Below are 12,293 nucleotides of genomic sequence, written 5' to 3'. Positions count from 1 at the left end.
TTATATGTCAGAAATGGAAGAGATCCATGTTCCTAAAAAAAACAGAAACAAATAAAACTGCAAACAAAAAGTGATCCATTTTTATCACTATGTTATCATTCATTTCTAGGTTTATTGATGCACGGAATAATCATGTTTGTAATTCAGATTCTTGCTTAGAGATCCTGGGTCCCAAAGCAAAATATGCAGCTGAGCTAATCATATAACATATTCCAATTATATTACTGATACATTTTTATGTAGTAGATGGACCTTTAGAACCCGTTAGGTGCCAGGGTTTTGGTGGTACTCCTGCTTCTGCATCCCTATTCCTGAATACCTGCAAATATTTTGTAAGTCACTAAATGTAAAAAATAAATCAAGTAAAAGGGACTGCTCACTCAATATTGGAACATGTTTATATGCTAAATACATTACTTTGGTTGAAATTTCTCAGATAAATGTGTTAACTGTGCAGTTCTTTGTCATGATTCTCTATTTACAGTGTGGACTTTTCAGCCGATCAAAATATTTTTCTGAAAGATGTAACCAATTTGGATCTCACAGGAGATAGTGTTTCTTCAGAAATTTTCCTTCATGGACCGCTGACATTTCCAGTTGGAATGACTGATGACTTTCGATGCTTTGCTGGTGCCGCGTTTTATGGCAGGGGACGAGTTGTTGTTGAGGGTCATGATTCATACTTCGATAAACCTGAACTTAAGACTTTTACCATGAACGCATTGTCTTGGTTAGGCATGGGTAGAGATGGAAAGATTGGTGTTAATAAAGGTTTGAAACTCCTTCCTGAAGTCTTAGAGAATGAAGGCTTACCTTATGTAATATCTGATTTGGATCCAGAACTCAGTGTGTATTGTTGTGCATCGTACAGTGATGAAGAGGGAGAAAAAATTCAGCAGTTTGTGGCAGAAGGAGGAAGTCTTCTTATTGGTGGCCATGCTTGGTACTGGTCCTACTCCAATCCAGATGTGGTTTCTCAATATCCTGGCAATAAGATCATTAACAAATTTGGAATCACCATTCTGTCCAAGACCATTCAGCGAAAAGTGTATCAAGTATTGGATCCTGATGCAGCAACTAACACATATCATTTTATCAGAGCATTGTATCAATTCTTAAGAGATGTTAAGAGTGGGGCTGAGCCAAAAACACCCTTAAGCTCTTGGCTAAGCCAGTTCAGAAGCGATGTGTCAAATGTTTTAAGGTTACCAGCAAGTCCACTAATTTCATCAATAAAACAAGAGTTTGTAGATTTGGTACAAGGACCTAATTTACCTAATGTTAGTAAAGAGAATCCAGTGAAAAACTTCTCCTTTGATGCTTTTATCCTGAGCTTGGCCTTTGAAATGAGCTGCCTGGATGATCCAATGTTATGTAATTTCCAATGTGCGAATACAGATGTTGTAACAGTACAGATTGATGCTACGAATGATGGTAATGTATCTTTTTACTTCTAGCAGTAATAACAAAAAATATAGATAACATTTTACAGGTTAAATAACTCTTAAAAGTTGTTCAGTATTAGAGAAACAAGGCTGCTTCCTTTTGCAAATCGCCACACGCTACCACTGACCATGAGTTTGTGACATTACAGCTCTGTCCCGTTAACTTCAAAATATTACATTCTAATTTGGTGTAGATTTATGCCAACCATGAAGTGACATAAAGAAGAAAAGCGTAACACGCCAAGTTGCACCAAAGACAATCCACACCCACTGTGAATAGAGCAGGCTTAGATCCTAAGTTCCACTAGGCACATGTGCACTTGACATTCTCCTAACATGTGCATCCAATTTTACTTTCTTTCTGACATTTTCTATACATGTATGTTGGAAAGGGGTTAAAAAGGATGCAATACTATGGACTTACACAAGAATGCAGGAATGCTTTATACAGCGCTTCGTTTATAGATGGTAACTTTGGATACACTGTTCTGCATTGGATCTGTATGCACAAAGTGGTAGAATATTTTTTTAATAAAGGTTATATCAAAATTACTTATATTTTTATTTCAGTTGTATTAAAACAAATTAGATAAACTCTTTTGAAGGTGGGCAAAATATTTAATTTATTAAAATTAAAGTTTAAATGTTATATAATTCATAACTCTTTCACGTTTGTTTGATGTAGCATGCATTTTTTTTAGATGAATCAATGGATCAGAGGAAAGCTACACAGTGGGGGGAAATAAATATTTTATCACTTGCTGATTTTGTGTTTCAATAGATTTTTATTTATTTTTCCAAACAGAAAAAAAAGAGATTTTTTTTTAACAATAACAAGCTATGCATGTGGCGTTACACTTCTATCTTTTAAGTATATCTTATCTCAATATTTTACTATACTTAAGACATATTATTTATTGTAATGGGAGGGATAGGCAGGGGCAGGGCAAGGAGGGGGGGTTGGAAGGGTAAAGGAATGGGTATATCCAAATCTAGGATAAAAACAGGAGTAAATGTTGTATAGTCCATCTTCTCAAAAACCAAACAAACAAAAAAAACTATAAAATTATTTATCTGCTTAAACTGTTATAATCATACTATTACCTATTATTAACAATACCAACTCTATATCCACCAATAATATGTAAGGAGGAAGACCAGGCTGTGGGTGCCTATATTGAGCTGGGTCCGGAACTGTCGAGGCTTCGTTCCATGTTGCCTGGGTGAAGGAACAGGGGACCGGACAGGCCCCATGACCCAGGGAGAGGGGATGTGTTTAGACAGAAAACAGAGCAGAAAGTGCACAAAGAGACAGTTTCCCACCATCAGGGAGAGTGCAGGAGGGTGATCAGTGCGCTCCGCACCCAGAGCAGCAGCATCATGACGCATTGCGGCCGAGATCTCCTGGACACTCCAGCGGGGTAGTAAGAGTGGGAAGCGCCATGCGCCCGGACGAGGGTAAGACCACACTTGTGCAGGAGAATGTGAGCCGGTTACTGGACATTAAGTTGCCATCCCCTCTACTGGAAAGCACACATCAGCCCAAGTTTGATACAGGGATCTCTGCAGCTCTCTTTACTTTAGCTGCACAGACTTATGGACTAGGGGTTCAATGAGTAAAACCGAAGACTGCCCGTTGCCGCCAGAAGCTGGACCGTTAGTTTTGGGACCCCATCTGAGGACACTGCGCCGGCTATTGCCGGTACTACAACCTCCAATGGATCATCTGCGGCTGAGTAACCTAAGGACACAATAAGTTTGATAAGTGGACTGTTGTTACATTATAACTTTCTCTTACAATTTAACTTTTATCTCCCTGCAAGGAGCCTCTTCATTGTACCAAATTAAATAGTTAATCTGTTAACCCTTGCTCTGCCTCCATTGCATCACTGCATCCCGCAACCTGTTACAAATACACAATATATTTACTTAGAATTATGTTTCTAATAATTCTACATTTAATAAAACAAATTTTTGTATTCCAAGCCTATATTTCTTTTTGTATTTATTAATTCTCCCATTGCAAAGGAGGGATCTTTGTCAGCCACCCGAGGACTTCTCATACTGATTTTCTTTTTTTTTTTTTTCCCCTTTTTCCCTTTCTCTTTCCTTCTCTCCTGTGATTAGAGGGGACTAGGTGAATGGTGTTGTGAATTCTTTATTCCAGGCCCAATTTTTGAGCATTTGGGAAATCTATTGTGTCTTATGGCATGGTTAAATTTGTACACATTATGTTTAGCTATTCTTTCTATGACATCCTCTATTTTTGGAGAATCTTTCCTTTTCTAATGGGATGCAATTAAGTGATTTGTTACCATTATTATAAGTGAGACTATATAGATATTTTCTTTAGGCATATCATTTATTCCTATTGTCAGAATTGTTAATTGTGGAGAGAGTCTTATATTATTGTGTGCAATCTGTTGTATCAGTTGTTCCACTTTTTTCCATGTTTCTTTAATCAAAGTACATTCCCAAAAGATATGCTTGATGTCTCCCTTTTTCCCACATTCCCTCCAGCACAACGGTGACTGTGCTGGGAAGATTTTATTAAGACTAACTGGAGTAAAGTACCATCTTGTAATTAACTTATAGTAAGTGTCATGCAGCGTAGCGGATGTATTGGATTTATATACTGTTTTAATAGATTGTTCCCATTGTTCTGAATCTTGAGTAAAGTTCAAATTTTTCTCTGTTTGTCATGTTAGTTGTCTTTTTAAAATCAATGTCGTTATTAAAAAGTTTATATAAAGCTCTGGCAAAAATTAAGAGACCACTGCAGAGTTTTATAAAAATCAGCTTCCCTACATGTCTGACAGCCATTCCATTCCAGTGCGCGTTGGATTCCAACCAGAGTACACCTCATTCTACTTAATGTGCTTCTGATTAGGTGATCAACTGAACCAAATCTTATTTAATGAAGGAAAGTATAAAAAACACTGCTGTGGTGTTCACAATCCTCTTGCAATAGAACAAGCTGGATGGCAAAACGAGTGCTAGTAATATTCCAAAAGAAATTGGAATGACAAAATAACTTTTAACCATGCCAAAGGAATTGAAAAGAAAAGTCTTTAGTGAGGAAAAGAAGGGCTCAATTTTGGCTTTACTAGCAGAGGGACACAGTGAGCGTCATGCTGCCTCCATCCTTAAAATTTCTAAGACGGCAGTCCATTACAATAAGGTAAGCAGACATTGAGGACAACGAAGCTACAGACCAGCAGAGGGCGAAAATTACTCTCCACTGACCGTGATGACCGCCATCTTATTCGAATGTCACTCAGCAACCGCAGGATGACATCAAGTGACATACAAAAGGAATGGCAAATGGCAGCTGGAGTGAAGTGAATGGCAAGAACAGTTCATAACAGGCTCCTAGTGGCAGGACTCAAAGTCATGTAAAGCTAGAAAAAAATTCTTTCAACAATGATAAACAAAGGAGAGCCAGGCTGAAGTTTGCCAAAGAACATAAGGATGGGACCATAGAGGACTGGAATAAAGTAATCTTCTCTGATGAGTCTAATTTTCAGCTTTGCCCAACATCTGGTCATCTAATGGTTAGACGGAGACCTGGAGAGGCGTACTGTTAGAATCTGTTTAGTTTGTGACTATCCGCCATTTTCTTGTGGAGTTCTGGCTGCTGGTCTTTTTCCTCTGGTGCAGGGTTTGTCTTGGGTCAGGTGTTTGTATCACTCTTTATTAACCAGCACCTGCATCCCAGTCCTTGCTGGACAACAGTGTTAATCTGCTTGAGCTCTAGCTTGGTGCTTTGCTTTGTCTTCTGTGATTGTTTTTTGTGCAGTGCTGGTACCTCTGGTTCTCCTAGCCTTAGTTTCTATTTTCTATTGGTTTCTGCAGCCTTCTCTGTGTTTTCTATTAGGAGGTGACCCATTTTTGTACCCAGTCCTTAGTTCTTTTAGGGAACCCCTTCCACTTATCTATAGGTCTTCGCTTGAGATTAACCTAGGATCGTCGGTGGGTCTATTCGCAAGGAATGATCACCCACTCCATCTTAGGGTTTCAGCCTAGTCATAGTGCAGGGTCAGTTTCCCCCTTCTACCTTAGTCCTGTGTTTCCTATCCATAACAGTTTGTCCAGCCAGAAAGAAGTATAAAAAAAAACCCTCCCGGATTTCTGCAATATGAACAGCATTCAAGATCTTGCTCAGCGTCTGCAAGGGTTAACGATGGAAGTTGCCTGCTTACAACAGCATGTGAGTAATTGCCCTGGCATCAGCCCTGAAGAACCTAAGGTGGGTTTGCCTGAATGTCTTTCTGGTAAACGGCAGGAATTTTTTTGTTGAAAAAATGCATTTTACTTTATTTTCAGCTTAGACCCAGGACTTCAGGGGCTGAATTACAGCGTGTGGGGATTATTATGTCATTATTGCGAGATGAGCCGCAAGTTTGGACATTTTCATTGCATCTGGATGACCCTTGTTTAATGTCAGTAGAAACGTTTTTTTTCTGCTATGGGGTATTATATGATGATCCTGATCGGGTCAATACAGCCGAGGCAGAACTCAGGCGGCTGAAACAGGGTTCTGGCAACGCTGAGAGATATTGTACCCAGTTCAGACGATGGTCTGCAGAGGGCAGCTGGAATTATCCATTTATTATTTTTAGCAGGTTTGAATGACAGGGTTAAAGATTTGCTCATTGCATATCCTGCACCTGCTATGCTTGAGGCTGCTATACAATTAGCTATCCGGGTGGATAGAACATTGAGAGGTAGACAGAATGAGGAGAAGGTTTCAATTTTGCTGGAGAGCCCAGTTGACTGTGGGGAGCCGATGCAATTTGGGGCGATGTCCTCTCGTTCCCAGGAAAGGCAGAGAAGATTATCTGAGGGGCTATGCCTTTATTGTGGTAAGGCTGACCATTTTGTTAAGCAATGTGAAGGATGCATAAACAAGGAAAAGAGCAAAAAAGGGTAAATCAGAATAACCCCCCCCTTTCGCATTGCATTTTTACAGTCGGCAGGAGTTTCTTTTTCTGGTAGTTCTACCTGTCATTGTCATTCGATTGATTTTCAAATGATGGTGGACTGTGGTTCTGCACTTAATTTGATTGATCAACAATTTCTAGACAAGTATAAGATTGATTCTGTACCTTTATCATGCCCTTTTCCTGTAGTGGCGATGGATAACACTCCTCTAGAGCATGGGTGCATTTCTCAAAAGGTCACCAGGTTTCCACTCACTGTGAATATGGAACACCAGGAATCTTTAGATTTGTTTGTACTTGATAAATTGCCTTTTCCAGTTGTCCTGGGGTTACCCTGGTTAAAAAAGCACAATCCTGTGCTACTCTCCCTAAGAGTCCTTTATTTAATCTGACGATTCCCGAGAGAGAGGCCTTAAAGGAATACCTGCAGACTAGTCTTCCTGCAGGTCACATAAAACCCTCTAAGTTCCCTGTGGCTGTGGGGTTCTTTTTTGTAAAAAAAAAAAAAAGATGGGGGTCTTAGGCCATGTCTGGATTTCAGGGAGATTAATAAGATCACTGTGCGCAATCCTTACCCCTTGCCGCTAATTCTGGATTTCTTTAACCAATTAGTTGGAGCCAAGTGGTTCTCTAAGATTGATCTCCGTGGGGCATATAATTTACTGCGGGTTTAAGAAGGCGATGAATGGAAGACATCCTTTAATACCCCGGAAGGTCATTTTGATTGTCTAGTTATGCCTTTCGGCCTTACAAATGCTCCGGCGTTCTTTCAAAATTTCATTCACGACATCCTGAGGCCATTGATCGGTAGGAGTGTGATTGTTTATTTGGGTGATATTTTGATCTATTTGCCCGGTCTGGAGTCACATTGGCAGAGAGTCCGTGAGGTACTGCAGATTTTGAGCGAAAACTCACTCTTTGCTAAACTGGAGAAATGAGAGTTTGCGGTACAGAAAATTCATTTTTTGGGGTACTTTGTTTCCAGTGATAGTTTTGAGATGCACCCGATGTGTTGGAGTGGCCTAGACCTGAATGCTTGAAGTCGATTCAGAAATTTTTGGGGTTTGCTAATTATTATAAACAATTCATAAAGAATTTTTCTGTTATCACAAAATCCCTTACTGATCTTACTAAGGAGGGTTCCAATACTGTCCAATGGTCCCCTGAGGCTGTTAAGGCTTTTGAGCATCTCAAGGAGAGGTTTAGCTCTACTCCTGTTTTGATCCAGATAGATGAGACTAAGCCCTTTCTTGTAGAGGTGGACACCTCATCAGTAGGACTGGGGGCTGTTCTGTCCCAGGAGGGAGAGGATGGGGTGCATCCCTGTGCTTTCTTTTCTAAGAAATTTTCAGAGGCGGAGCTTAACTATGATGTTGGGAACCGAGAATTGCTGGCTATTAAGCTTGCGTTTGAGCATTGGCAACATTATTTGGAGGACGCTAGACATCCTATACAAGTCTTAACTGATCATAATAACCTGATCTATCTGGATGCTGCTAAGCGTTTGAATGCCCGCCAAGCTAGGTGGGCATTGTTTTTTGCCCGTTTCCATTTCTCTGTGACATATATCCCTGGGACAAAAAATGTTAAAGCTGATACTTTGTCTCAAAGTTTCTCCCCACCGGTTAATACTGAAAAGGAAGAATCTATTCTGCAGAGAGGGGTGGTAGAGGCAACATTAGGTTCTGAGTTGGAAAACAGCATTCTTAAAGGCCAGGATGCGGAACCAACTAACACTCTGTATGGGAAATTATTTGTGCCTAAAGCCCTGAGGAGAGCTTTGTTCACTACATACACCTCCATCATTAACAATGCAAAACACTGGAGAATAATAGGAGTTTTGATTAAAAAAATGTAGAAAAACTTTATTTGTCACAATACAAAAATATTAAAAACACAGGCAAGGTAAATGGATATGTTATAGAAAAGACACCAAAAGATCATGGCACTCTGTACTGTACAAAATTTACTTTTTTATCGTAACCATTATCTAGTAATTTGTGAGGACAATCCCCTCCTTTAAATATCCCAAAAACAAATCCCTATGTGAAATGAATCAAGGCCCTTTCATCACTGACAATCACTTGTGGGCCACCTGGGGAAATGTTCACATAAGTATCCATCTGCTTTCTAAGGCATTATGCCAGTTTGAATATGCCCGGCATGATGGACATATGGGGGGGGAGAAAAGGAGGAGAAAAGAAGGACTCTCACAATGTACTGTAGTGCCCACTGAACGCACCCCGACGTGCGTTTCGCCACTGTCAGCCTCGCTTTCTCAAGGGGAGGTGTGGTTTAAATCAGCTTTAGGATTTTAAGTATCCGTGGATACAGGTCAAATGGACATCACATGACACGGCCCACTCCTGGCTGTGTGGATATGGCGCATGCACGCGCCGCCACTAACGCCAAAGCACCGCTGCCCGGACGCATCCAGCCGCACACACGAGTGAGTACCAGCAGGTCCCAGTCGTGCACACAGCAGGACAATGCCAGACAACAGGGGGCAGCTGCAAGCGACCAGCACGCTCACACGCACCACAGCCATGACGGGCACATATTGTGAACAGTCAAACAATGTGTATCCACAAAGACAGATGGCAATAAGTGAAAAATAAAAAGATAATAAAGCACATAAAGATTATATTCCGTCTAAAATCAGGCAAAGGTTAATTATTCAATCCTCTTCTAATGACATCAATATTCACATGCTTATTGAGAATAATCGGATCCGGAAAGAAAAACCATGATGAATAAGACAATTCTATAAGGACCTGTATATAACATATCATATAAACAAAATATTAAAAACCAAACAAACACAAATCAGTTAAAAATACAAATTCGGATGGTCATTAAGGCTCCTAAATATTGCTAAATATTAACATCACAAGAATGGGCCAAAATTTAGGGAAAAAAAAAAACAATGCACAGGCAGAGATGTTTACCTGTCTGAGGCCTCCAACTAATTACACTAACCAAAGTGCAGCAGACCCAAGTTAAGATGGTGGATGACAGATGCACAGGTGCAATAATACCGATACTGCAGCCAGCCTACAATCAGGATTTGGCCGCCTGGCACACCTGTGCAAAAATGATCTGTATGTGGCATGTTCACACAGAAATACAAAGCATATGGCTATGGCCTATTAGTTTTTTTTTGTTTTGTTTTTTTTTGTCCTCTTATGGTTTTTTTCTTGTTGTTAGCGTTAGGACCGGCAATATGTGAGGACTAGTGTTGAGCGATACCGTCCGATACTTGAAAGTATCGGTATCGGAAAGTATCGGCCGATACCGGCAAAGTATCGGATCTAATCCGATACCGATACCCGATACCAATACAAGTCAATTGGACTCATGTATCGGACGGTATTCCTGATGGTTCCCAGGGTCTGAAGGAGAGGAAACTCTCCTTCAGGCCCTGGGAACCATATTAATGTGTAAAATAAAGAATTAAAATAAAAAATATTGCTATACTCACCTCTCCGACGCAGCCTGGACCTCAACGAGGGAACCGGCAGCGTTGTTTGCTTAAAATTCACGCTTTAACTTCCTTACGTGAAGTCCCGGCTTGTGATTGGTCGCGTGCCGCCCATGTGACCGCGACGCGACCAATCACAAAGCCGGAACGTAATTTTAAAATCCTGAAGGACCTGAAATTACGTCACGGCTTGCTGTAATTGGTCGTGTCGCGGCCACATGGGCGGCACGCAACCAATCACAAGCCGGGACTTCACGTAAGGAAGTTAAAGCGCGAATTTTAAGCAAACAACGCTGCCGGTTCCCTCGGTGAGGTCCAGGCTGCGTCGGAGAGGTGAGTATAGCAATATTTTTTATTTTAATTCTTTATTTTACACATTAATGTTGTTTCGATACCGATACCCGATACCACAAAAGTATCGGATCTCAGTATCGGAATTCCGATACAGCAAATATCGGCCGATACCCGATACTTGCGGTATCGGAATGCTCAACACTAGTGAGGACCCTTGACGCGGGTTGCCGGCTTACAGTATTGTGGCCATAATACCAACTAATACCTTACATACATTGTTATGTTTTTGGACATGTCATTTTTTCAGGGTGCAGTTGGACCCTAGATGGCTCTGTATACTGTGGCCTCTGTTCACACAGGATGCATGATAGCAATGGCTGGCCCGCTATATGGCGTTACTAATAGGCCACAGCCATATGCTTTGTATTTCTGTGTGAACATGCCACATACAGATCATTTTTGCACAGGTGTGCCAGGCGGCCAAATCCTGATTGTAGGCTGGCTGCAGTATCGGTATTATTGCACCTGTGCATCTGTCATCCACCATCTTAACTTGGGTCTGCTGCACTTTGGTTAGTGTAATTAGTTGGAGGCCTCAGACAGGTAAACATCTCTGCCTGTGCATTGTTTTTTTTGTCTTGAATAGTGGAGTTTTTTTTTTTGTCCTCTTATGGTTTTTTTTTTTTAATTTAGGGACTCATTAAGGCCAGCGGGTTTCATGGTCCCCACTCCCCAAAATCACGATCCATGTCAACTCCCGTTGTGCTAGGAGTTTTTTAATATTTCCCCCCTATTTCCAACATGTACCACGTCTATTCCTCTAACCTTGAATTCCTTGGGGTTGGAATTGTGGACCATCCTAAAGTGTCTTGGGATGGTCTTGAGGGTCCTCCATTGTCCTAGCTGCACCAATGTACCGCACGTGTTCTCTTACACGCGTGAAGCTAAACCTATATATATGAGAGGACAGCTGCATGTAGCATAGTAAATCACGTTATTTGTGTTACAGGAGATGTATTCCCAAATTTAAAATTCTTTTTTTACTATCTACTGAACAAAAAGATGATGTGTGGAGGACATTGGTGCAAGCTAAGCAATGGCCACACTTAAAGGAGCCCCTAATTGGTTTTGTCATACCAAGTGGGTTTACATTAGGTGCAACATAATGGCTTGTTATTAGCAAATCCCTGAGATTTTTGGATCTGCGGGGGGGGGGGGGGGGGAAGGTCATAAGTTTTCTATGAGATTGACCCCTTCATGACCTGAGGTATTTTTGGTTCTGCGTTTTAATTTTTTGCTACCCTTCTTCCCAGAGCCATAACATTTTTATTTTTCTGTCAATACAGCCATGTGAGGGCTTGTTTCTTGTGGGACGAGTTGTATTTTAAACGACACTATTAGATTCAACATATCGTGTCCTAAAAAATGGGAAAAAAATTCCAAATGCAATGAAATTGCAAAAAAAAGTGCAATCCCATACTTGTTTTTTGTTTTGCTTTTTTACTAGGTTCACTAAATGCTAAAACTGCCCTGCTATTATGGATCTCCAGGTCATTCTGAGTTCAAAGACACCAAACATATCTAAGTTCTTTTTTATCTAACTGGAGAATAAAAATTCCAAACTTTGTTAAAAAAAAATAATAAAAAATTGCGCCATTTTCCAATACACGCAGCGTCTCCATTTTTCATGATCTCAGGTTGGGTGAGGGCTTATTTTTTGCATGCCGAGCTGACGATTTTAGTGATGCCATTTTGGTGCAGATATGTTCTTTTGATCGCCCGTTATTGCATTTTAATGCAATGTCACTGCGACCAAAAAAACATAACTCTGGCATTTTTACTTTTTTTCACACTATGCCGTTTATCGATCAGGTTAATCCTTTTTTTAATGATAGATCGGGTAATTCTGAACTCGGCAATACCAAATATGTGTATGTTTGATTTTTTTATCATTATTGTTTTATTTTGAATGGGGCGAAAGGGGAGATGTGATGGTGTGATATGCTGTGTGGGTATCATTTTTGTGTACATTTCTATTTTACTTATTTTCATGGTGTTGTCTTGTAGGATGAGTTATTTGCTAATTGATGAAGGGCTGTTGCTGCCATCTGATCTCAGCCCCCACAGTAC

The 12,293-nt window shown here is 40.5% G+C and overlaps 1 protein-coding gene across 1 annotated transcript in view; it reads left to right on the top strand.

The window, feature by feature from the left end:
• The window catches only part of LOC143775758 (TRPM8 channel-associated factor homolog), a 235,378-nt gene that overhangs the window by 62,339 nt on the left and 160,746 nt on the right, over window positions 1-12,293 (top strand). The window contains exon 3 of the mRNA XM_077264279.1: window positions 485-1,434. Within this exon, the coding sequence (XP_077120394.1) occupies window positions 485-1,434 (950 nt within the window). The remainder of the gene's footprint in view (window positions 1-484; window positions 1,435-12,293) is intronic.

The sequence above is a fragment of the Ranitomeya variabilis genome, chromosome 5 (genome assembly GCF_051348905.1).
Source record: "Ranitomeya variabilis isolate aRanVar5 chromosome 5, aRanVar5.hap1, whole genome shotgun sequence".
Taxonomy (NCBI): Eukaryota; Metazoa; Chordata; class Amphibia; order Anura; family Dendrobatidae; genus Ranitomeya; species Ranitomeya variabilis.
Note: the sequence above shows the minus strand (reverse complement) of the source record. Positions and strands in the feature narration are given on the sequence as shown.